Source organism: Piliocolobus tephrosceles, chromosome 14, assembly GCF_002776525.5.
Source record: "Piliocolobus tephrosceles isolate RC106 chromosome 14, ASM277652v3, whole genome shotgun sequence".
NCBI classification, from domain to species: Eukaryota; Metazoa; Chordata; class Mammalia; order Primates; family Cercopithecidae; genus Piliocolobus; species Piliocolobus tephrosceles.
The window spans coordinates 106,668,526-106,695,383 of record NC_045447.1 but is presented as its reverse complement, the minus strand read 5'-3'; the positions used below and the strand labels follow the sequence as shown (position 1 = coordinate 106,695,383).

The 26,858-nt window shown below is 55.1% G+C and overlaps 1 protein-coding gene across 1 annotated transcript in view; it reads right to left on the bottom strand.

The window, feature by feature from the left end:
• Positions 1-26,858, bottom strand: part of WNK2 (WNK lysine deficient protein kinase 2) — an 87,235-nt gene that overhangs the window by 28,056 nt on the left and 32,321 nt on the right. Inside the window, 5 exon segments of the mRNA XM_026447183.1 lie at positions 765-984; positions 2,408-2,496; positions 6,029-6,186; positions 12,460-12,680; positions 13,679-13,851. Of these exon segments, the coding sequence (XP_026302968.1) occupies positions 765-984; positions 2,408-2,496; positions 6,029-6,186; positions 12,460-12,680; positions 13,679-13,851 (861 nt within the window).

The following is a 26,858-nucleotide window of genomic DNA, read 5'->3' as shown; positions in this document are numbered from 1 at the left end:
TCACTGACCCCAGCATCGCACACAATTCCCACTCCATCACTGACCCCCTGGCATCGTCAGCGCGGCCTCTCCTCCTACCACTGCACCTGGACCACTCCCACTCCTTTCTGCCTGTACCTGTGGCTCCGTCTCTTCTGCCTCTCATTCCAGCCGGCTCAGTGCCCCCTCCACTGAGGCCCAGATGACGCCCCAGCACAAAGGGGCACTTCTGCTGCCCAGCCCAACCCACTCCTCATCCACAGAGCTGAAGATGATGGGAGGAGAAGGAGGAAGAGAAGAGGCGGAAAGGTACCCCCCCAACCCGCCCTTCTAGGAAGAAAAGTCCCAGATCCCAGAAACCCAATACAACAGTGCCCCAAACAAAAGGAAAGGCAAAGATCCCAAACGCAAAGCCACCATATTGGCACAAAGTCAGCAAGAGTCCGGCAAAGCAAGCAAGGCCTTTCTGACAAGTCAGAGGTCCTGGGTTGCTCTCTGCACACCCGCCCTGAATTCCTGCACTGCACTGGCTCGGAGCTACTAATCCCCTGGGTGCTGTGCCCTTGAGGGGATTCCCACTTAGGCCACCCCTGTGCAGACCCCAGGCAGATGTGACCGGGCTGTGAGACCTCAGCTGCCCCCACCTGCCCGGATGGCACCGCCACACCCGCTGGCCTCGCAGTCCCCTCCGGAGCAAGTCCCCTCAGCCCACTTTTGTTCTCATCCTTGGAAGCCGCGAGCTGCGAACACCTGCACCCACCACACCCCATCTGAGTCCCGCTTACCATCTCTTGGGCCACCTCATCCGGCGTCTCCTTCTCCAGGTCGAAGGTGAACTCTATGGCCCCGTTGTCCTTGGGCTTTCCCTTCAGTTTCTTGGGGTCTTCCACCCAGAGCCTCAGGGCAATGGTGGACTTCCTGCCGTGGTCCTCCTCTGCGAGCTCCACCCTCACGCCCGTGTCCTCTGCGAAGAAGGCGTGGCTCAGCAGGTCTTTGATCTCGTACCTGGAGGGAGAACAGCTGACAGGCAGGGGCACGGGTGCCAGGGCCTCCATGCCCAGGCTCCTGTGGCCACGCACACCAAGGCAAGGACAGCCACACCTGCAGGTGCCTGAGGCCAGGCCTCACGTCTCAGCACTCCCGGGGTGAAGGAAAGATTTCAGTGAATCTGGTCTTACTATTAACACACAGTGTTTTAAGACTTCCTTTATTCCCCGTCATTATTAATAAAAACAAACAAACAAACAAACAAAAAAAACATGCTCATAAAAGATTCAATGATACAAAAGAGGATTTGGAAAAACATTAGGCCTCCCATGATGCAAATACAGCCCCTGTGAATGTTCTAGCCAGTTTTCGATGGCCAGAAGACACAACTGAAACATTTTAGTGTTAGTCCTGGGTAGGTCTAAAATGGACACAGAGGCAGAGTCCCCACACTCTGAGCTCCCCGTGCCCAGTGCCATGAAGCAGTGACCTTTTCAAGGGGGCTTCCTTCAGGATGCTGGCCAGCTGACAGAGAGCTGAGCAGAGAGCGAGCTGCAGGAGAGGACCTGCAGAACCGGGGGCCCCAGCCAGACCCAGCCTCAAAGGCTCTATGCAGGGATCCAGGAGGGCGAGCCATAGGGCGTTGCCATTGTGACCACTTCCGGGCTCTGCAGGGCTTGGCCACCCAAAGAAGCCTCCCTAACCACTAACCTAACCCCTTTACCCTGTGAATGGAACCACACAGCACGCACTCTGGGGCCTGGCTTCCTCTGTGTGTGCTCCAGAGTCACCTGTGTGGTTCCGAGTATCCACAATCCATCTCTGCTTACTGCTGAGGGGTGTCACATCAGATGGTGGGTGTACTCCAGTGTGAGGGGGAGGGAAGGCTGAGGAAGCACCCCCAGTCTTCCGCCTGACTGGCTGGGAAGGACAGACCCTGCTTGGAGGTGGGGAGCCGGCTTTGTGGAGCGGTTCCAGGCCTGCCGTTTTTGAGAAGGGTCAAACAACCAGGTCCACGAAATACACGTCAGGGGTCCAAAGGGAGGCTCGCGCCTAGAGCCCCTGGCATGGGAGTCATGCAGAGAGGAGCACAGAGGCTGGGGAAGCCCAGGCGCTCAGACACTACAGGCTGGGTCCTGGAGGAGCAGCCAGCCAAGGACAGGACTGTCCCCAAAGCCAAGGAGGGGGCTGTCCCCAAAGCCAAGGAGCGGGTTCCCAGATGACCGACAAGGACGTGAGGCCTGGACTCCTGGCCTGGCGTCGCCCACACGCACTCAGGGCCGACGTGCCCACCAGCCCCTGCTGAGGTGCCCCGGACACCCTGGCCTGAGTCTGTCTGTCTGTCCTGAAGTCTTCTCATCAAGAACACAGTTCTCAATGCCAGCTGGAATGAGTTCAGCTGGAGATGGACCCCAGAACCCAACCCTTCAGGGGAACTCACCTTTCCTCCTTGTTTTTGCAGATACACTCCCCAATAATCTCCTTGATTTCGGGATCGTGCACTTTCTCAAAGCTGGCCGGCTTGATACCCTGACAGGGAGAGAGCAGAGTTACCTGACCCGACCGGCCGCGGAAGGCGAGGTCTCCACCACAGTGGAACTCCTACTTCCAGTCACGGCAGGACACGGGCATTGGACTTAACCTGCACAAACTACTAGAAAACTGGGCAAAATATGCGAAACAGATGACAGGGCGGCGCCAAATGCGGGCTCTGGGAGAAAGGGACACAATCCCCCATGGCCCCAGCTCACTGCCCAGAGCAGTTTCCAAACAAGGCACCATAACCCAGCAGAGCCCTGTGGCCCCCCTGAGTTGAGGGGTAGAGCTGAGTTCAGGGAGGCTGAGGAGGCCACAGGCAGAATTCCAGAAAGAAGAGAGCATACAGCCAAAAAAAAAAAAAAGAGAGAGAGCCCGAAGTATCTGCACCTGGGTCCCCTCCAGCCTTTGCTGAGGACCAGAACACAAAACCACATGTGCATAGTCAACGCCACAGGGCCGGGCAAAGAACCACAGGGAGCTGGAAGCAGGGCAGTTTGCAGAGTTCACACAGGTCAGGATGTGTACAATGTACAGCATCCAATCAAAAATTACTAGAAATGCTGAAATGCAAGAAAACGTGACCCAGGAGCCTGCGGAAAAGCCAGCCAACATAAAGAGACCTACAAATCAGAGGGGCTGCAACGGGGAGGTGAAAACTCTTTACAGATACATACAAGTAGTAAAGGAAAATGAACATACAAAAATGAGAGATAAAAACAGAACCAAATAGAACTCAAGATGAAAAGTACATCTGAATTGAACACTTCACTGCAGCAGACTGACAGCAGATTACACACTGCAGAAAAAAGACGAGTGAACCTGAAGATGTGCTGCAGCAGAGAAAGATGGTCACTGAAGCTCTATTCCGTTCATTTCAGAATCTGGAATGCTACCAAGGTCACATAGGCACAGGACATCCATAAAACTGGAATCCCAAAAAGGATAAGGGGACATAAAGACATAACGGGTGAAAACTTCACAACTTTGATGGAAACTCTATGCCCACAGATGAAGCAAGATAAAGCAGAGCAGGGAATAAATTGGAGAATTCTGTGAAACCACTGCAATTGCCTTCCAAGGTCTCCCCTTCCCTCTGCTTGAAGCCAGGAGCCTGGTCTCCTACCATTTAGAACCTTTTGGGTCACCCTACGTCTGTCAAAGCCACCATCACCCCGGCCACAACACACTGCACACCTCCACCTAAGCTGCAGAATTTGATACTGGGGTTAACACCTCAAATGCAGCAGTCAGTCTCTGGAAAGGTGTGGATCAGAGCTTCACCGAGCCTCCCAAGTAGGGCCATGAGGGCCCCTGTGCCAGGAAGCTGGCAGAGGCAGCGCCATGATGCGGAGGATGGGACGCCTCCCACAGAGCCAGGCCTTTCTAACCACGCCTGGGCTTCCTCCCTACACCTCCTCCTTGAGTGTGCAGAAGCACTATTTGTGGTCACTGCTGCTGGCCAAGGGCCAGGCCATGCGGCTTTGTGGCAGGGGGGTGCAGGTGACAGCCTGAGGGACGGTGGCTCCTCACCCAGCCGATGGCTGTGCATGAAGGGAGCAGAGGGCAAGCCCTGCAACCGGACTCAAACCTCAGAAGCAGCAGGGCAGGGCCAGGTGCCGCCTGCAATCTGCTAGGTTGTTTTGTGTTGGAAGTGGAGTGAGACGGTGTATGAGCAACTAATTTTTAAAAATTTTAAACACGGCCGGGCGCGGTGGCTCAAGCCTGTAATCCCAGCACTTTGGGAGGCCGAGATGGGTGGATCACGAGGTCAGGAGATCGAGACCATCCTGGCTAACACAGTGAAACCCCGTCTCTACTAAAAAATACAAAAAAACTAGCCGGGCGAGGTGGCGGGCGCCTGTAGTCCCAGCTACTCGGGAGGCTGAGGCAGGAGAATGGCGTAAACCCGGGAGGCGGAGCTTGCAGTGAGCTGAGATCCAGCCACTGCACTCCAGCCCGGGCGACAGAGCAAGACTCCGTCTCAAAAAGAAAAAAAAAAAAATTTAAACACAGTGGAGGGTACCAACTATCACAGTCTTCTTCCTTCGACATGAGTCAGCCTTCAAAAGCGTCACCTGACTCTTAATATACAGAATATAAGGTATAAATTTTCCCAAGGTCAGGGAGGACGGTGGGGGCACGACCACCTGCCCAGGCTGCTGGAGGCCCCAGCCTGGGGCAGACACAGGAGGGAAGAACCTAAGGGCTCTGCCCAGTAGTGTACACCCCCAGGGTCAAGGAGCACCACCAGCCCCTTGGGATGGCTTCGGGACAGACCACCATCCACCCTCCACAGTGAACCCAGGGGCCCTCCCATCCCACACCAGCACCCCAAGTCCTGGCATATGGAGCTCTTGATCTCTGGAGCGCCCCACTTCCTCCTGCTGCAGACCATCCCTGCCTCCCTGGAGGGTCGCTGCACACAGCCCACAGGTCCCTACTCCTTCCAGCACCCACGGAAAACTGTGCACCTATCTGTGAAGTTTCTGACCCAGGCCCACAAGTGAGTCAAGAACTCTGTCTGCCCTCCCACTTCCTCAAGGGCACACAGGAGGGGCTCAGAACAACCAAGTGACTGATGATTTACAACAACCAAGGGACAGAAATGCAAGTAATCTGCAAGGAGGGCTCAGGATGGAGGGATGGGTCAGGGTGAGGCTGCGCAGCTGCTGAGGACCACAGCCCCTGGTGCACCTGCAGAAGCAGCCACGGTGCCGCAGAGCAGCACTGAGGGGCAGCACGGCCCCATCCAGTCAGGCGGTGTGTGGAGACAGCAGGGACTGCAGGGATCAGGGCAGCCTGGGCCCTCAGTGTAGACACCACGTGTCAGGGACAGCTCTGCAGGCCCCTGGGCTTCACGACAAGACGCACGGTGCAGAAAACAGGCACAGAAAGCCTCGGCCTGGCCATTCCATTTCCAGATGTTCTGTTTGCATTCCCTCCACCCAGCGGGGCCACCACAGAGGGAGGACAAGACAGATCTGTTTATGCAGCTGAAGCCGTCCGATTAAAGAAAAAAAATCACAGCGACAGCAAAACAGGGATTAATGTTCCAGCTGCCCGATGCTGACGACTGCCTAGAGACACACTTGGTGTAGGGGTGACTGGTTTAGCTGAAAAAGAATCAAACCATTGTTTCAAAATAAGATAGGAAAGCAGGCAGCCACGGGCAGCCCGGAGTGTGAGCGCTGGCGATGGGTGGCCTGGGCACGCCTCCAGGCAGGGGCTATGGTGAAGCTCCAGCCTCTCTGAGCCTCAGTCTCCCCACCTCCCTGCTGTGAGAGCAACAGCCTCCATGGCTCAGCACTGCCCACAGCACCCCATGCACCACCATCACTTCAGGTAGGAGACCTTGAGTAACCAACCCCCTACTAAGCCTCAGTTTCCCCCTCTGTAAAATGGCTAATCTCCTTCCTTACACAGTTGCCAGGAGGGCTTCACAGAGGCACATGGAGCCCAGCCCAGGGCACGGCCCGAGGCCTCCGTGTCCTTATTAATTAACCAAGGGGCCAGGTGGACTCACACAGGTGACCTTGCGGTAGATCTGGGCCGCGTTCTGGCACTCCGAGTAGGGGTACTCCGAGGTGGCCATCTCCAGCATGCACATCCCAAAGGCATAGACGTCCACGGACTCATCGTAGTGCTCCTCGTACATCTCGGGCGCCATGAACTCGGGAGTACCTGCGCCCGGGAGCAACAGACGCAGTGGTCAGCTGGCCACGGGCCCAGGAAGAGCTGGAGCCAGTGTCCCGGGAGCTTTGGCTGCCCAGAGCCCCATGTCCCCTCCACATCCCATGGCACCCTCAGAACACCTGGAGCCCAGGGCCAGCCCTGTCCCTCACTTGGGACACAGGTGTGCTTTATAGATGGAGGGATTCCAAAAGTTCCACCTGGAACCACAGGAGTCCAGAGTTAGAAATCAGGTGACAGAGCCATCCCCTGCTTATAAGCTGGGAGACTGCGACTTCCCAGGGTACAGGGTCTGAGCCTGGAAGGAGGCAAAACCCTGAGCACACCCTCGCCTATGGACACTGTGATACTGCCACAGGCTCAGTCGCAGCCACGTTCAGACGCCCTGGAGCAGAAAGAACTTGGGTTACTACAGAGCTACCTAAAGCCGCAAAACCCCTAAATGTCCCAAGGCGGGGAAAGGCTGGGTACACTCAGCCCACCCCCACAACAGTGTCACGCAGCACATACAACAATCAGCATCACCGAAGACAGCACCCCTGAATGGGGGTGGGGTAGAAAATGGTACCCACCTGACAGAACCACAGAGTTGCTAAGAAGGGAACTGCATGTGGCTCTTAAACACAAGAGATGCAAAAACAGTGTCTTGACTGAATTTTTAAGGACGTGGCGAAGTTATGATAGGCTGAGCAAAATGAGCATGAGGCTAGACGTGCTGGCTGGCCTCACCTATGCAAAACCAAACTCCCAGGGCAAGATGACGTCTGCGGGGGCGAGGGCTGATTTCTCTTTTACTTATATTGGTCTGGGGTTTCTCTATTCTCTACAATAAGCTTTTGCTTTCATAACACAGCAACTGGAAAGGCCTTTTTATTAACATAAGTCCGGGTGCGTGTCTGTCACACTGAATGCAAAGAAAAGCGACTAGAGACTTCAGTACGGATGTTTTTAACGTCTGGATATTTGTTGACTTTGGAAGGTCTTCAAAATGTTCTAGTTTCTTTTTAAAAGCTCATGCTAACTAATTAGTGCGTTTTAAAAGCACATGTTTTGTTTACCCGTCATTTCAATTTAAAATGTGTTACTTTTTTTTTTTTTTTTTGAGACGGAATCTCGCTCTGTCCCCCAGGCTGGAGTGCACTGGCACGATCTTGGCTCACGGCAACCTCCACCCACCAGGTTCAAGCAATTCTCCTGCTTCAGCCTCCAAGTAGCTGGGACTACAGGCGTCCACCACCATGCCCAGTTAATTTTTTTGTATTTTTAGTAGAGATGGGGTTTTACCACGTTGGTCAGCCTATTATTCTCAAACTCCCAACATCAAACGATCCGCCTGCCTCGGCCTCCCAAAGTGCTGGGATTACAGGTGTGAGCCACCATGCCTGGCCACTCTTTTTTAAAGTTAACATTTTGGATAAAAATTGGGACCAGAATATCGTTTAGATTTCAGTCTATGCACACAGAACTCTGGAAGAACCCATGAGAAACAATAGGAGCTGAGTGGAGGGACCTGGTGCTGGGAACCTTTATCCTTTTGGGTTTTTTAACCACATGATTATACTGAAAATTTGCTGCACTAGCAATTTTTTTTTTTTTTTTTTTTTTGAGACAGGATCGTGCTCTGTTGCCCAGGCTCAAGTGCAGTGACATGAACACAGCTCACTGCAACCTTGACCTCCTAGTCTCAAGGAATCGTCCCACCTCAGCCTCCCAAGTAGCTGGGACCACAGGTGTTCACCACGCTGGGGTAATTTCTTTCTTTCTTTATCTTATTTTTCTTTTTTTTTTTTTGTCTTTGCCTCTCTTTCTCTCTCTTTCCTTCCTTCCCCTTTCCTTCTTTTTCTCTTTCTTTTCTTTTTTTTTTTTTGTAGAGACAGGGGTCTCACTACGTTGCCTAGGCTAGCCTCCAACTCCTGAGCTTAAGCAATTCTCCTGCTTCAGTCTCTTAAAGTGCTAGGATTACAGGCATGAGCTACTGTGCCAGGCCCTGTACTGATAATTTTTAAGTTAATATTTTTAAGTTTCTTTCCTTTCCTAAGCTTCTCACTAAATAGCTGCCCTGTTGGAGCAGGAAGCAAAAATGCCACAAAAGCCCCAGATGGAAGGCCACAGGAGAAGTGGCCTGAGCTGTGGCTGGGAGCCTGGCCTGACCACAATGTGAACACCTGCTCCCTGTCCTCTCCCACTCTTTTGATGTGTCCAGGGTTCCCCTGGCGGCCACCTGGAGGGATTCACTGCCTGCTATATGGGCCTGGACCCACCACAGCCACCAAGGAGGCCCTCCTAATGGCAGCGGGCACACAGGGAGATGTGACGGCTGACTCAGGGGAAAGCCCCAAGCCACAGGTGGGAAGCACTCACTCCCCAGGGCCACCTCGGTTGTCCACGATGACACCACGCTACCCCAGCCCTGTGACTGCAGAGAGGGACTTCTACAAAGCTCCTTCCTGCTAGGAGGGTATGACGGGGAGTCCCACAGCCACATCCTAGGCCCTCAGCCTGGCCATATCTGTATGCAGGAAAGAGTTTAAAGGGAGCCCCAACCCCAGGGCTGCTGGGCAGGAAGCCAGGAGCTGAGCCAGCCACTCTCTGGCACCTGCAAGGACCCCAGTGGCCTGGCTGCCAGCACAGCACCGGGGGTCTGACAGAAGTGACAGCGTGCCTGGGCTCCAGCTCTTCTGAGACCCTCAGGAACCGAGGATGCTGCTCTGTAGGAACTACTCCAAGGCCCCAGACAACCTGGCTCTGAGGGGTGGGTCACAGGTGTAGGCGCAGCTCTGAGTGGGGCACAGGGACCCCCTCATGAAGCCCACTCTTGCACATGCTCGGACGCTGGTGCTCAGACACTGATGCACTCACACTCTTTTTATCTTTCGCTCAAACTGCAGTCCCTTAAATCTGAATTCTAAAAATGGGTGTGTGTGTGTGTGTCCAGTGAACAGTCTCACCCACTGCCCCCCACTCCGTGGACAGCCATCAGCTGCAGGGCCAACCCAATGGGGCACCCCTGCCCGCAGCCCCCTCTGCACATTCATCTGCACCTGAAGTCCCTGCAAACAACTGTGCAAAAGTCAGGATGTCAGGGCTCCGTCTCCCTCAGCCGGGGCAGAGCCTGCCTGTGCCGACTGGCAGTGTAGGCCCCACAGAGCCCCCTCCCCAGACCCCTTCTGCAGCAGGCAGATAAGGGCTCTGGCGGAATGGCCCTTCTTTTTTAGGAGAAGCGGCTGTGGCTCAGCCCCCTGTGGTTACTAGGCAGTCTCGGTTCCTAGAGGGTGGGGTCCCTGCTTCTGGCCAGATAAGAGGAGGGAGGGACCCACTCCAGCCTCATGCCGAAATCACCGTGTATCCCCTGAAAACCACCCTATATTAGGGTTTGCTTGTTTCCAGATCTGTAACGGAAGACAAATGACTTTCTCTAGGGAAATCAAAAGATTCCTTAGCCCTAACTATCTTCACCATTTCTATTAAAACCAAACCAACACAGATGGCCCTCATCCTTCCTCTCACCAGACAGGCAGAACCCACCTCCCTGGCTCTCAGTGGGGCAGGTGAGCAGGCAGCACCTGCTGGCAGCAACAGCTCCACTGCCTGGAGCCCCCCTGAGTGCTTCCTAGGGGCTGCAAAGAGGGCCTGGATAAAGTGCCACAGCCACTCAACAGTCCAACCCCTCCCATCATCCAGGGCAGCCGGTGGCTCTTTCCACAATAACCACCCTCAGTTCACGTTGGCCCCTCCTCAGTCCATTCACCAGTGGATCTGGTTCCATCATCACCTCCTCCAGGAAGCCCTCCCAGGTGGGCAGGGCACCTCCGAGGCACGCAAGACCCTGCTCATTCACATGGCTAGGCCCAGGGGTCATGGTCGGGGCCCTCACAATGAGAATGACATCGGGCACAGGGACCCCGTCTCCCTCAATCTATCCAGGTCCCTCCCAGAGCAGCCCTGGGAAGCTGGCAGCTGACCCTGGTCCCTCACACAGGCCACATGTAAAGTGCAAACCAAATGCCTACTTGCTCTCCTCTCCTATCTGCAAGAGGAGACCTTGACAGCCTCAGCTGAAAGGGGCCTATAGCACCAACTGCCCCAAGGGCATTCACTGGTGAGCAGGGAGGGCTCTCCTCCTGAGGAGACAGGGGCCTATGGCCTGAGGCTGTCCTTCCAACAGGACCATGCATCCCAGAAGGACACAGACCCCAGGAGGGTTGGACCCCTTTACCACCAGGGCCAGCACTTGTGGGTTGCCGAAGCCGACACCATTCACAGGCCGGGGGGGCCCTACTAACAGGCCTGGGGGCCTCCTATAAATAGACCTGGGGGATCCCATTCATAGGAGCTGGGGGACACCTAGGTAATAGGGCCTAAGGGGAACCCCCTATCTGGCCACAGTCCCCCACTTCCACCCCCGCCAGCTGCTGGCCCCTTGCTGAAGATTGGCCTTACTGCCCAGAGCCCCGGGGTGTCACATCAACAGAGCCTCATTCTCTAGGAGCCTGAGCAGCTGAGGACACTCCTGGTTGCAGCCTCTCTAACCAAAGCTTCCTGGACTCCAGCTGAGCAAAAGCTGGGGTGACGAGGGACAGCCCACAGAGCTGGGCAACCATGTGGGTCACAAGGTCTCCCCACTGTGCCTGCTGGAAACATCTGGCCTTCATCTCAACCCGATCCAGCAACTCGAAACCTCATTTCCAAGAGGGCACAGAGCCACCCAGCCGGAGGAAGTCGAGGGGCTCTCCAGGGCGGCCGCTTCCCAGTGGGCTGTGCTTCTTCCTCCAGGAGTGTGACTCCTGAGTGGGAGATCCCAAGCCTCCCTCCTGCCACCCGACTGCGCCCGGGGTTTGAGACCTGGGTTCCTACCACTTCCGAGGCCAAATCTGCAAAATCTGCCCAGAAAGTGTGCAGAGCGCAAAGCCCTGGGGAATGGGCTCTCCACAGTCCTGGGCCCCTGCTCTCAGCCCCTCCAGGAGGGAGTGGAGACCCTCACCCATACACCCATTTCACAGATGGGGAAACTGAGCCCTGGGTCAGCCCCTACGCCCCACCACTCAGCTCCCCCAGAATGCCAGAGGCTTTGTGTTCACAGGGCAACCCCCGGGCAGCCACCCTGCCCCAGATGTCACATTCTGAAGACACTTCCCAAACCAAAGCAGCTCTGGAGTCTCATTTTCCCCATACCTGCCAAGTTCTGTCCCCAAACATGCAGAAGAACTAAGAATTCACAAAGCCCCAAGATCGACTGCTCACTGTCCTGCCCTCACATTAGGGGCACACTGGGTCTTAAAATTGGGGAGCCTCTCCCAATCTAATCCGATCGGGTCCCATATGGGCTTCCTGAGCCCTGACCCATGCTGCTTGCCCTGCAAATGTGGAGCTTTCCCATCATCCTGACCCCAGAAACAGCTGCTCCACAGCCACCCAAGCATCTTTTCAAAGCCCATGGAGACCCCCACCCAGGACCAGTGGACACTTCACACCCACTGTGCCAGGAGCACACCTGGGACCAGGCACATGGCACAATGCAGACCCCTGATCTCTGCAAAGAAGCTGTCCCGAGGGTCGAGGGCATCTCAGCCCAAAAGAAGGCTGGGAAGGCTTCTCACAGGAGGGGCGTCTGCACCGAGGCCTGAAATGCCCAACAAACTGAATTAATTACTCAGCGCCCTGCTCCCCTGTGCACAACGCCTGCTCTGTGCCCCGCTCCGCAGGTATGTGGATTCCCCAGATACTCCAAGTTCTCACTGTCTTGGGCCTCACAGCCTGGGTACCACCACCCCCCCACCCCCTCCCGCCGCCCACTGAGACAGCTCCAGCATCACTGGTTACAAACCTCCCAAGTTCCTCTGTGGTCAGGGCAGCTTCCCTCTCCCGAGTGCCCACAACGCCCACACACACTGCGAGCATCGGCATCCAGCCCACCCCCCCTGCTAGACAATCAGAGCTGGCACCCAAGCCACAGCCAGGGAGGGAACACAAAGACCATCTGGGGCCAGAGTCGGACAAGGCGGGGGCAGCAGGGGAGGGAAGGAGCCAAGTCAGCCGTCCCAGCCCAAGTGGCCTGGGAATCCAACGAGTGGGCAGGCCCTCCAGCTGAGCTACCAAAGGCTTGGCGGCGTAGCCCAGACACCCCGGCCTGAGGTTCCCGTGCCCAGACGCTCCTCCCACTGGGTCTCCTGCACCAGGTCTGAACAAAACTGGATGCTCGCCAGCCCTGAACACTGCCCAGCTTCTCAAGGGCTCCCAGGACCTGGGGAGGAGAAGCAGGTTTACCTATCACACTTTTGGCAAATGACGCTCTTTTGAGAGTGGCCAGGCCCAAGTCGCCAATCTTCACAGACCCAGTTGGTCCGGTGATAAAAATATTGTCACATTTCAGGTCTCGGTGGATGATGGGCGGCGTCCTCGTGTGCAGGAACAGCAGGCCCTTCAGGATCTGCCGGCACCAGCTGCGGAGAACCTTGGGCTTCATCACCTTGAACCGCTTCAGGTACCTGCAGGGGTGCACAGGCACAGCTCACCAAGCAGCTCGCCGGCAGCGGCCCCCTAGCAAAGTCCCCACCTAACACTGCTCAGGAAGTCCATTCCAGTGCACATGGCACACACCTGTGACAGGTAGTGAAGGTGAGATGGGAAGGCCCGACAGTTCTGCCCTGGAGCCAGGTCCCTGAGCAGGCAGCAGGGTGGGCTCACGACCCTCTTGCTCCCCTCATGCCAAGGACCTGGCTGCTAAAGCTCATACTAAGCTCCATCTTGACCTCACGGGAGACGGTGCCAGGCTGACTTACGAGTTGCCCAAGGCAGGAGAGAGCCCCAGCCAGCAGATGCTCAGGCGAGGGGGTGAGGGTTACGAAAGCCCAGGGCCTGTCAGAACCACAGGGGCCAGGTGGGGATCTCCCTGCCACCGGCCACCTGTGTGGCCTGCCCTGAGCTGAGCCCTAGGAGGAGGTGGTGGGTGAAGCTGAGAAAAGGGCTCTCCCCTTGCAGCACATCCACCTGTGAGGGAAACTGCCTGGCTGAGGGGCACTGAAGCCCTGCCTAAGGCTGCAGGGTCCAAAGATTCAGATGGACCCAGGCAGGGAGCCCCCATCCCCACAGTGCAGACTGGGGCCTTAGTGAGCAGCAGCAAGCTGCCGTGGCCACCCCACTCCCCACTCCCCAACCCTCACTAACCACCTGCATGTACTCAGAATCCCACAGTCCACACTGTGCACCCTGCCCAGCCTGCGTCCTGAGCCTGAGGATGTGCCAGGCTGGCTCCCAGGCAGAAACAGAACCCCAGCCAGAAACAAGGCCCAGACACCACAGACACATCAACCACCTCCCTGGGAAGTAAAGCACCTCCTGGCATCCCACACAGGAGAGGAAAGAGGAGACGGCCTCCCACAGGCACCAGCCAGGACCACCCCAGCAGCCCAAGACCTCACCCCCAGCCATGCTGGCCCTGCACCCATGCCAGGACCCGCCCCAGCCCTCCGGAAGCGGAGCTTACGTCTTCAGCGTCCCTGAGGTCATCAGCTCGGTCACCAGCACAATGCACCGCTTGCCCTTGGCGCTAGACTCCCAGAAGTCGTAGAAGCGCACGATGTTGGGGTGCTGCAGGCCTTTCAGCATCTCAGCCTCTTCCTTGAACCGCTGCCGCTCCAGCTTGGTGAGCTTCCGGTCCTAGAGGGCAAGAGACATGCTAAGTGAGCAAGAGATGGGACACAGGAGGGGACACGGCGGCGCCACATCCCAGCGGCGCCGTGCAGTAGGACCAGCCCTTCCCGTATCCACAGGCAGCTAAGCGGCTACGACAGAGGGGCACGCAGACACTGGCACCATAACTGCTGACTCCTAGGCCCCCACAACCCTGGACACAGCCCCCACAAAGGAACCTCAGCAAAAAGACATCCTAGGAAGCCAAAGGTCTCGTAAATCCACACAGCCACACTTGAGCACTTCTTCCAAAAATACACCTCTAAGGCCTTTGCCTCCTCCACAATCACTCACATTCTGCGTGTTTGTGAAAAGAATGAACATCAGTTTACTTCTAATGTATACACAACTAGGAGGAAGTGCTCAGGGCCCAGTAGATTAGAACAGAGGAGACGTGGACAGGTGACTGAGACAACAGCTGAGAATGGAGGGAAGAGAAAAGCCCCAGCAGAGACAAACTGACCAGCCAGCAGCCCAGAGGTCAGCCCAGGCCCTCCAGTGCAGGAGGGACACAGCAGATTACCTCCCCAGACCCTTGGCCCACTGTGTCCACCCAAGCCAGCAGAACCAATCACTGACCTAAGTTTACAATAGAAAAGAGCAAACAAACACCACCATCATCACCCGGGAACCCTGGTCAGGTGCATGCCCCACACTCCCGGCCTACCCACCATCCCACAGGGGACCATCAACCCCGGGCACCACATTCAAACATGCCCCAGCACCGGCCACCCTCCCGCCGCCTGCCCAGCCTCCACCTCTCCCCTCTGACTCCCATCACCCCGCCTGAGCTCACCCATCCCTCGCCACCCGCCACCCTGTCTTCCACCTTATCCCTCATCGCACTCACCCTGGATCCGGGCCCTTCCCTTCCCCCAAATACTTCAACAGATTCTCTCCACAGAGGGCCCAGAATAAATCCAGGGAGCCTGCATGGTCCTGAAGGTTCCATGTGCTTCCAACTTCCCCTCACGAGGTGATAGCCATATCCAAAGGCCCAGTCAAGGACTCTCCTCCTGCTGCACACATGCCACGCCCTTCTCACCTCCACCCGAGGTCCTGCCCCCAGGATCAACTCCTTGTCTTGGTCCAACGAGCCCAAGGAGCAACGCCTGCCTCCGTTCCACCATTCCCATGAGAACGTCAGAAAAGAAATGTGTATTTTCAGAAGGAAACTAGAAACATAACTGAACACAGAACAGCAAAATTCCAGGGAATTCTAAACAGACAGAAAGCAAGTAAATCTGGACTGATGAGGGGAGAGATCAGAGTGAAAGTAAAGGCAAGCCAAGACCCCTAGATCCTTCCGGAAAGGCTCAAAGAACGTCAAGCAAGCCAGACTCCAAAGCAGAGAGGAGAAGCGGGCGGCAGGATCGCGACAAGGGTCATCTTGGGAAAAAAAATTACATCCCAAATGCAGTCACGCCCATGAGACCCTTCTTCCTCCATCAACCCGCCAGACCGCTCCCCACAGCAAGAACCCTCATGCGCCCCTTCACTCCAGTATGGGACTTCGTGGTGACTATCACCACAGGGCCAGGCAATACCCAGAGAAGCCACTGTCATGATGGGGCCAACCGAGAAAACAAAGAATTCAGAGACCAACGGCAACTCCCAAAAACATCTAATTAACGTTCCCATAAAGACTCAAGAAGTTGACACAAGTAAGTAAAATCAAGCTTCTATTGAGAAAGAAACAGCCGAGAAAGAGCTCTTGCAAATTAACAACACAGGGATGGGGACCTGCCCTTCCTAACAAGCTCAGTGTTTTAGAAATGAGATATTCCATAATCCAATGAAACATTACGTACAAAAAAGTTCATGTTTAATCCAGACAATAAAATGCAAACAATGTTCTACTCATCAAAAACGACTCTTTAAGCCAGGTGCAGTAGCTCACGCCTGAGTCCCAGCTACCCAGGATGCTGAGGCAGAGGATGGCTGGAGCCCAGAAGCTCGAGACCAGCCTGGGTAACACAGCGGGACCCCATCTCCAAAAAAATGGTTATTTATTTAAGTCAAGTCACAAACTGGGAAAAACTACTCTCAATGCATATATCTGACAAAAGACTCAGATCCAGAATGTATAGAGAACTCCTGAAATTCAATAATAAACATGTGAACAGATACTTCACCAAAGACACAGAAATGGCCAACAGCACACGGAAAGAGGCTGAGCATCATCAGTCACTGGGAAAATGCCAGCAAAGACCACACTGAGATATACCCCACACCCACCAGACAGGCTAAATTAAAAGACGGATACGGCCGGGCGCGGTGGCTCACACCTGTAATCCCAGCACTTTGGGAGACTGAGGTGGGCGGATCATGAGGTCAGGAGATCGAGACCAGCCTGGCTAACACAGTGAAACCCGCCTCTCCGAAAAATACAAAAAATTAGCTGGGCATGGTGGCGGGTGCCTGTAGTCCCAGCTACTCGGGCGGCTGAGGCAGGAGAATGGCGTGAACCCGGGAGGCGGAGCTTGTAGTGGGCCAAGATCACGCCACTGCACTCCAGCCTGGGCGGCAGAGCAAGACTCCACCTCAAAAAAAAAAAAAAAAAAAAGATGGATACTTCCAGCTGCTGGGGAGTGGGGAGGCTGGGGAACAGCAAGCCCCACCTGGCACACTGCTGCCAGGAGTTCAGGTGGTGCAGCCCTCAGAGGAGGGCTTGGCAGGGTTCACACCTGCTCTGTGTCCAGCCACTCCCCTCCCAGGATCCATCTGGGAGGAAGGAAAATATAAGTCCATAAAAAATGGACTTGGATATTAGAAGCAGGATAATTCATCATAGCCCCACCTGGAAACCACAAAAACGTTTGGGGCCAGGTGAATGAACCGTGCTGCACCCATCCAAATGGGGTCATGGCTCAGCAGCGAAAAGGAGCACATGCCCCTCTCGGCAGCAGACAGGAAGGCCAAAAGCATCGCACTGAACAAAAGAAGCCAAACAGAAGACTATGTCCAGTAGGACCCCATCTTCATGTGAAACTCTGGAAAAGACAGACTAATACCTGGGGGATGCCATCAGAATAATGGTCGCCTCTGGGGTGGGTAGAAGTGGGAGCCAAGAGATCTTGGGGTCGGGGGTGAGAGAGAAATGTTCCACATCATAACAGCGCACGTGGGCTGCACCTCTATGTGCATTTGTCAGAGCTCAACTTGCACACTTAAGTTCTGTGTGTTTCATTATATGCAAATTACCCTTCAATTTTTCATATGTAAAAACAAAAAAAGGAAAAAAATCCAAAGACCAAATGAGAGAAGTAGAAGAAAGAAAATAGAAGAGAAACATTAAGAGACATGGAAGAACTGCCTGGAAGTCAAACTATGTCAAAAGGGTTCTAGGAACAGGAATCAGGAAGTATAAACAGATGGTAAGAATATAGCATTTCCCTGAGCTGGAAGGAGAACGATTTAGAATAAAATGGCCCACCAAGGCCCGGTCAGAGTAAATGAACAGCCCACCTCCAGGCTGTTCTAGTGAAATGTCAGCACCCCAAGCAAGTCCTATCTACAAAAGACAGCCCAGATAGGCAGTGACTCTAAAAGGAGACACTGGGTGCAGGTGGCGGGGACAGTGTCCTCAACGTGCTAAATCGGAATTCTATACCCTGCCAAACGGACACGAAGCCAGGCGGTCCGGACTCATTTTCAGACATGTAGGAGCTCAAAGTTAACGTCCCATGCAGTCTAGGTGGAATAAGTTCCTGGAAGAAATGTTTCCACAACACACAACACAACATAACACAACAGAAGAACATGCACCCAGGGTGACCCTCGAGGTCCCTGGGAGTGAAGGAAGCTGGAGAGGAGATGGCAGTGCTCAGCTAGGCCAGTTCGCCCAAGAAGCCTTCTGTGGGAAACAGTATGTCAGTTTACGATTCCCTTTCAGTGCGCTTAGTCCTTGATTCTAGGAGAAACTCAAAGAATCATTTATAGCACAAGTTATTTTTGCCAGTGTTTTAGCACCAACAGTAACGTGTAAAAGATTTCATTGTAGTTTCAGAGCAAAATGTTCACATTCTAAATGACTAAGTAAAAACAGGAGGTGGGGGGCGTACCCTGCATCCACTACCGTCTTTGTTTTTCACAGCAGTTACCTACCGAAGTTGATAAATTTAAGACACGAAAGTCAGAAATGGTTAACAATGGTGCCTCTTAGAGGTGGGCCTGGAAGGGAAGAGGATCTCATTTTATATTCCAGGCCACACCACTATTTTAATCAACATGACACATTGCTTGGTAATTTTTATGGTAGGGGAGACAGGGTCTCACTCTGTCATCCAGGCTGGAGTGCCATGGTGTGATCATAGCTCACTGCAGCCTCAATTTCCTGGGCTCAGGTGACCCTCCCATCTCAGCCTTTCGAGTAGCAGGGACTACAGGCACATGCTACTACGCTGGCTAATTTTTTTTTTTTTTAGAGATGGTCTCACTATGTTGCCCAGGCTGCTCTTGAACTGCTGGGCTCAATAGATCCTCCTGCCTTGACCTCCCAAAAGTGCTGGGATTACAGGTGTGAGACACCACGCCCAGGCTGCTTGGTACTTTAACGGTCAGTTAGTGTGCCCCCCTCCGAGCCCTGCCCGGAGCCCACCTACAGGGTGTGCTGCCCCCCACAGAGCCTGTCCACATCCTCATCACTTGTTTGCTGATCTCGGGTTGGCCTGCACTGCAGGAGCAACTCCATGAACAGCTGTGGGCTGAAGTCATTCATTAACCTACTAGGAAGGCTCACAGTCAATAAGCCATGGCAGGAAGATGCACCTGATCCCTAAACGATTCCCAAATCCTGCCAGGCTCACATGGTGCTTCAAAGTTTGGTGTTGAGTCAGGGGCAGGGGGGCTCCTGGCTGCTCACTCAACGTGATACTCCTCCCTCCCAGACACTGGAGGGTAAGGTCAATAAGCACCCATCTTCTTCCTACCAAGTCCCCAGTGCTATGCAAATTCACGGCTCTTGTTCCCTCATAGTGGTGAAAATCAATCAGACGACAACAGATTTAAGGCATTCTGGGACAATGCCAGCTCTTATTTGCTCTAGGAAAAAGGCCCTGTGGGTCACACACAGGCAAGGCAGGACACAGCCTCCAAGCCGGGCAGCAAAGCCCCTCCAGGACTGCATGAGTCACACAGTCAGGGTGGTCAGAAGATTCTTGGTCCCAACGGGCCTTCCCAGCACCCCCAGGATACCTGGGAAACCTCCAGGGATTGCCTTCAGTGTTGACTGAGAGCATCAGAGGCTCCTGCCCTGAACATGCCAGGGTGCCTACAGGCAGCCCCCTCCTATGACACTTCAGGGCCAGCTACTCTGCCAGAACAGTCCCCAGTGGGCAACGGTTAGAGATGTCAGACCTACCAGGGGCACACTTGGGATTCCATGGCATCCCCCTTTCAGCTAGGCAGGACCCCAAAATCCAACCCCTTGAAGGGGCAGAACTGGGGTCCCACCAGGAGGTGAACCCCACACACACTCGGGCAGAGGAGCGTGCCCAGAACCAGCAAGGCTGAGCCCCGGAAGACAAGCGCTGCAGGGACTCGCTCCAGTTCCATGGGGCCATAAATCAAAACCAAAGGAAGCCTGGAGCATCTCTGTCCACAATAGTCCCATGCACGGAGAACTGGCCCAGGACAGAGGCCCCAGGTGCAGCATGGGAGGGCATCAGGTCTCTGGTAGAGCTTGGGCCTAACCAAGGACTCACCTCCCTGTCACTTAAGTGCTCACACCCAAAAGCCATGATATCCACAGGGACACACTGGGAAGACAGCATGAGACTTCCACCATATATGTGTCCCCTTCTGTCCCCTCCACCCCCAGGAGGGTGTCCCCACTGCTTCAGGAGGCCTGGCATCCCCACACACTCCACACCCTCTTGGTGGGAAGGGCCTCCCTGCTATTTCCAGGGCCCGAAGATTTGAACCAGTCGACCCAAGCTGGGGGCCAGCAGGCTCCTGCCTGCCCTTTCATCACCAAGTGGAGGGAGGGTCTGGGTCTGGCTCCAGGAGGTCAGGGTTTGGCAAGTGCACAGGAATGGCTGCTGCAGAGCAAGCCACACCATCCCCCATGCTCTGTCTGGAGTTGCTCAGATAGTCACGGAGGCTCTGGGTATGTGGAAACGGCTGTTCACAACCCCATGGGAATGCAGCCAGCAGATGAGAAAACCAATAAATACGCAACTACACACTGTGCCAAAAATTACCAGTCAGGGCAACCCTGGCCCCGAGGAAAAGCTCCAGTTTCAGGCAGCCTGGGGAGGAGGGTACCCCCCCACCCCACCTAAGGCATGGGCAGGTCTGGGGTCCCTGGAGGAAGCAGTCTCTGGGCAGGCATGATGTTTGAGCAGTAGGCGGTTTACGTCACTACAGGGCCAGGCAACAGGGCACCACCTGGACAAGAGGCAGGCGCTGGGCCTGCTCCATAGTGAGTGGTCAGTGGGCTCCGTGGAGCCATTTTGATATCAACACCACACACCCACCACCGGCCAGCGAAGGGCAGGCCTGACAGAGCTCTTCCACCTGCTGCCTCCAACATTCTCTGCTGTTCTTAAAACAAACTCACTTCCTTTAAAGCCAAGTTCCCTCTTTAACCTCATCTTGAGCAACAAAATGACACAACCGTATTGACAGGTGCGCCAGTGTGTGTTTTCTCTAATTCATGTTTTTAAAAAGAACATCATGGCTGGGCACGGTGGCTCACACCTGTAATCCTAGCACTTTGGGAGGCCGAGGTGGGCAGATCACCTGAGGTCAGGAGTTGGAACCAGACTGGCCAACGTGGTGAAACCCCATCTCTATTAAAAACACAAAAATTAGCCAGGCATGGTAGTGGGTGCCTGTAATCCCAGCTACTCGGCTCGGGAGGCTGAGGCAGGAGAATCACTTGAACCCAGGAGGCAGAGGTTGCAGTGAGCCAAGATCACGCCGTTGCACTCCAGTGTGGGTGACAGAGTAAGACTCTGTCTCAAAAATAAAAGAACATCATTATAAAGATGAACATTTTTCCCGACACCACCAAATAAAAGTGGCCAAGGAGTCACACAGGCTGATATGGCCGCAGAATGTTCGCAGAAGAGGGACCCTGATGCCAGTGACCTGTCCCAGATGCCGACCTCCATCTGGGTGAGTGCAGCCGGAGAAGGAGGTGCTCAGTGGGGGTGAGACGGAGGCACTGGGCTCTTCCCACATTCAGTCTTCTTTGTCAAGGGCTCCAAGAAGTTTATAATTCTCTGAGGCAGAAACCTGAGCTTGAATATCTGGCCCCTGGTTGCTTTTGTAAATCATACTATTTTATTTGAAAAGGGAGGGAGGAATTATTAACTGGGTGTGGTGGCACACGCCTGGTGTCTCAGTTACTTGGGAGGCTGACATGGGAGAATCACCTGAGCCTGGAAGCAGAGGGTGTAGCTGAGCTAAGATCCTGCCACTGCACTCCAGCCTGGGCCACGGAGCAAGACCCAGCCTCAAACAAAGGGGGCAGGGAGGGTCAGAGGGATAAGGGGGAGGTGCCAAGTGAGCTTTACTCTCTTAAAGGCCACCTGGCACCCTGCCCCCCAACATACACACCAGTATTCACCCTGTCACCCACACACAGAAAGAAATAGGTGCCTGCCTGCCCCAAGCTGGGATGTAAAATGTGTCATCATAGGTTCAAACAGTTGTAAAAGATGTCATTTCCAGCATTTTATAAATACTGACTTTTTACAAATGTTCTTTGAAATGTTTCCCATGGAACCCAAATGTCAGCAATCTGATGCCCTTCACCAGTTGTTTCTAAACACGTGAATAAACACGTCTCCAGCTCCAGCCAGGACACACATCTCCATTCCCACGGCGCTGATGGACACGACACGGCTCCTCCCAAAAGCCTCCCACTGACTGCCCTGCCACACTTTCCTGCCATCACATCGTTCCTATTGGAATCCAGCTTTTCTTAGTTCATAAGACTCTAAGGCCCACAGGATTTTCTTCAGGACTGAATCACTACCATAAATTAGCAGTGCATAGTTGACCAAAGCAAAGAGATAACTAATTTTGTTGAAAGTGCCTCCGTTACTGAGCCAGATGGAGCTCTTGTGCCAATTACTTGGGGTGTCTGTGGGTGACTCTTAAATCATGTCTAGAAGGAGGCAGGCCCAGCATCGTTCTGTCCACCTTCTGGTGTGTGGATGTTGAACTCTGAGAAGGCCTGATCCTGCCAGCCAGTAGAAGGGTGGAGACAGTCTGCCATGGCCTTATCACGAACTCTCCACGCTCGCTCGAGCACGTACAAAACTCCAGCTGTCCTTCCCGGGGACCAGCTGGCAGCCGTGCCAGGGACTCCTCTAGGTTTTACTGAACACATGCAATGGGGGTGGTGCCCGGTCCATACAGGCCCCCCATGCCAGCACCCAGCACAAGGGCCAGCAGCAAGGGGAGGTCCAGGGAAGGTCAGGGGTCCCCACCCAACTGCCTGCTGGGAAGCCCCCGTGCCCAGCATGAGCACAGCAGGTCAGTTTTGGGCCAGGCCCTCTGTGCAGGGCCCCACCCTCCCCACCGCAGGGCCCTGGTCACAGGGCAGGCTGCAGGAGCCCTCTCCATCCCAGGCCCACCCATTACCCTCCATTGTGGGCAGAGACAGGGCCACTGTGGGAAGCCAATGGAGCTGTCACCATGTGGCAGGAATGCGTGGGCAGTCCAGGAGGAGGGCAGGACCACAGAATGGAGCCACGAAGGCCAAGACAAAGAAGAGGACAGAAGGGGGACCCAGGCTGGGCGGCCCAGACACATCAGGTACCCTGAGGCAATGAACCGTGACAGGGTGCAGCTGACAGGACTGTGGGCCACCTGTGGTCTGATGCTGGGGCAGCACAGGCAGGCAGGAGCCTTCCCAAGGTGCCCACTCCCTGGGCCCACCACACCCACAAAGCCTCTCCTGAGACCTGAAGCCTCAGAGTCCACAGATAAGATGTGGTCCTTTCTTCCAACATGAACCTCACCAGGGCTGGGCAGCCCCCAGCCCCCTCCTCGGGCCACCCCATGGAGGTCTCCCCAGCTAGGGCCTCAGGGAGACCCAACCCTCTGCCCAACAGCAGCTGTGACACGCCGTCCAGTTAGTCCCTCTGCCCGTCAGCTCCTGGCTGGGCTGCAGGGTCATCAGCTCTACCTCACTGGGCCCCATCCCCCTTCACAAAACAGGAAAGGTCGGAGGTCTCCTCAGCGTTGGTGCAAGGCTGTGCTGACAGGTGGAGTTGCCCAGAACCACAGGTGCCACAGCAGCCCTCACCCTCGGCCCCTCCCTACCATGCCCCATCCTGCACTGGTGTTGGGCAGAGTGGACAGAACAGGAAAGGTTATTCCAACCAGAGAGACGGGGTGAAACCTAGGCTCAGACACTGACCCTGCCTCTCAGCTCAGCTCCCCATTTGTGTACTGGGCAGATAGCAGCACCCGTCCCCCACAGTGTCCAGCCCTCAGCCAGTAAGATGCACCCTGCATATACCCTCATGGGCTCCGGGTAGTGCACCTGCCTCCAGGGGAGGCCTGGCCCACTGCAGATCAAGCGGGCAGGACCAATGCTCATTCAGACCCTGGGGGAACACTTTAAACAACCAAGACTCCCTCCCCAACAACCCTGCAGCCAGGGAACCCTGTCCTGGAGGAAGAGGGGATCCCCTTTGGTCCAGGCCTCCAACACCACGTGATGTCCCAGCCGAGAGGAGCCGGGCACTAGGCAGGGTGGGGCCCGGACACACCTGCACTCTCCAGGCTTCCAGGGCAGGGCACCAAGCCAGCGCCACCATCTGCACCTGCACTCAGCGGGATCAGAAATGACAGAGCCCAAGCAAGGAAGCAGGTGAGCTAGCTGGTGGCAACAGGTGGAGCTGGGCACATGGCATACGAGTGTTTTATTTCCAAATAAAAGTTTTAAAGCTTGCAGGGCTGACCTAGAGCTCCATAAAAGCAAAGGAGCCCCCACACAGCCTCTTCCACCTGAGCGCCCCCGTTCTCAGCACTGCGGGTCGCCAGATGGGCTAAGCCTTGGCCCACACTGCCCCGAGCAGACACCTGTCCAGCCCTCTGTGGACAGGGGTCTTCCCAAGGACCGACATCCTTAAATGAAGCCAATGACAAACTTGGAAACGATCCACACTTCATCCTCAACGTTAGGGGGTCTCTGAGGGGAAAAGGAAAGGGCTTCCTCCCTGGGGTCCATATCCACACTTTTGGACGCAGGTATCCCTACTGCGGTCAGAAGAACTGATGAGCATTTGTCCTTGTGTGCACTTTTTGAAAGACAGGAGCAGGAGGGACTCGAGCCCAGCATCACCCAGGGCTGCCTCAGGCCCTCCAGGACAGTGGCCAGCCCTGCCCACGGCATGTTGACCAATAGGACTAGGGGCATTGGTGGAAACAGACCATTCACATTTGGGGGAAATGGCTGACAGAAACCTACCTTGTCAGAGTGCCACCTCGTCCCAGGGCACCTACCATCAGGCTGGAGGGAGGGAGAGAGCTTGAACCCATGCCCCTCCCCTCCAGGGACATGCAGGTGCCCTTCTCTCCTGCCTACAGATGGGCTTGACACGGGCAGGTGAGGGGCAGAGGGACACAGTCCTGGCCCCTGGTCTCAGCCACAAGTCCTGGTGCCGTGTCACTGGGTGGCCACCCCCCTCTTCAAGGCCAGAGGTCAGCAGGCTGCCCTGGCCCTGTGTGAGCCCTGAGAACCAACCTATCACATCCAGGCTCCCCACGCCCATCTGTTCTCCCTCGGATGCAGGGGGAAGAGGGAGAGCCAGGATAGGTGTCCCTGGGGCAGAGGAGTGCAGCCAACTTAGGACAACCAAACCCCAGGGAGCCGGGGCAGCCCTGGCCCCAAGAGCAAGACAACCCAGACACACCCCCCTAGCACAGACAGGCAGCTGTGCAGGCAGCACACACTGTGCAGGGCCAGCCCCAGACACCCCCACAACATGGACAGGCAGCTGTGCAGGGCCAGCCCCAGACACCCCCCCAACACCGACAGGCAGCTGTGCAGGCAGCAGACACTGTGCAGGGCCAGCCCCAAAGGAGAAGGCCTTTCCTGTTCCCAAGGGAACACTGACATTACTTCCTGATGGGGAAATGTCTGTTCGAACCCTCAGCCTTGGACCAGAGCAAGTGGTTCAACCACCTCAGGATGAAATGAAAATGGGGCTGGCCCAGCGGGCACACAAGTGAGGAAGAGAAATCCCCATGGGGCCATCCCACCCCAAAAACTTTCCTGATTGCAGGCCTGGCTCCTCCCCAGGAGAACACATCGGCACTCACCCAAGGTAACTGGGAGATCGGTGGGCACAGGCCAGGCGGCCACTCCTGCATCTCACCACACCATGTATCTGGTTTCTAGAAAGGGCCAGCCCCACCCCATGGTCACTTTCCGCAGGGACACCTAAAGATAGATTTGGATAGCAGCACCAGGGACACAGGTCAGCAGGGTTAGCAGCTCCATCATCAAGAACAGTTCCTGGGGGGTGGGGCAGGCAGGGCAGCCCCAGGGCAAGGCATGTGGAATCCTGTGGAGTCCCACAGAATTCTGAGGAGACAGCTGCAGAGGCCAAGCTACTGGGGTCATCCCTGTGGCTACCCTGCCCCCACACAGGGTTCAAAGGCTCAGGGCACTCCAAGGTGGCAGTGGGTGAGGGTCTAACAGTCTGTGGAATATTGTGGACCCTCAAAGGCAGGCCCTTCCCCCCCTCCCAACCCTCCAACATAGGGAAATACCCAGACCTGTAGCTCTGGGCACGGAGCAAGGGCTGGGCATTCTGATGCCTGCTACTCAAGGCCCTGGTTCTGGCTCAGTCTTCTATGCCTACACCCAGAATGGAGTCACCTGGGCCTCACTTCCTTCCCTCCCCAGAGTCCCTGGGTGGCCCAAGCTATCACCAAGAGCTAAGATGACCACGAAGGCCAGGCCACTGGGGCTCAAGGCTGGTGTTGGCCTCAGGTCGAGATGTCTGCTGAATAAACATGCACCCAGGCACAAACATCTGTGGTGTCCCTCTAAGCCAGGAATGGCACCAGGCTGCTTGGCAGGGGAGTGGGAGCACCAACAGATGGCCCCAGCAGCAAGAGATCAGGGCCACAGGAGGACCACGGAAGTGTAAAGCAGCATGAGGATGAGGTTAGACCCTCCTGCCCACATCTGCTCCCCAATCCCATTAACTGACTCCTCAGTACCTCCCAGAACTGGCAGCAAGAGCCTTGGGGACCACAACCGAGACGGCAGGTGCAGAGCGCACATATACCTGAGATAAACCTCAGCACCACTCATCCTCATGCCACCGTTCCGACTCTTCTGGAGAAAAGAAAACCCCACACTCAGCACTGCTTCTCCCAGTAAAGTTGTGCAGCCCAAAACAGGAGCTACACATGTGGCTAATGAGCACCTAAAATGAGGCCAGTCCGGGTTGAGATGTTCTGTAAGTGCACAGTACGTTGCAGCGACATAGTATCTTCTTAAAAGATTTTTTGGGCCGGGTGCGGTGGCTCTTAACTGTAATCCCAGCACTTTGGGAGGCTGAGGCACGCAGATCACGAGGTCAAGAAATCAAGACCATCCTGGCCAACATAGTGAAACCCTGTCTCTACGAAAAACACACAAATTAGCTGGGCATGGGGGTGCATGCCTGTAGTCTCAGCTACTTGGGAGGCTGAGGCAGGACAACCACTTGAACCCAGGAGCTGGAGGTTGCAGTGAGCCGAGATCTCACCACTGCACTCCACCCTGGGCGGGCAACAGAGCAAGACTCCGTCTCAAAAAAATAAATAAATAAGATTTTTTTGAATCTTATTGATAATTTTATATTGATTCACATCAAAAACATAATATTTTAGATATACTAAATTCCACCTGTTAAAACTAATTCCATCTGTTTGTTTTTTTAGGCCTGTTTGTTTCTTTTTTTTTTTTTTTTTCTTGAGACTGAGTCTCACTCTGTCACCCAGGCTGGAGT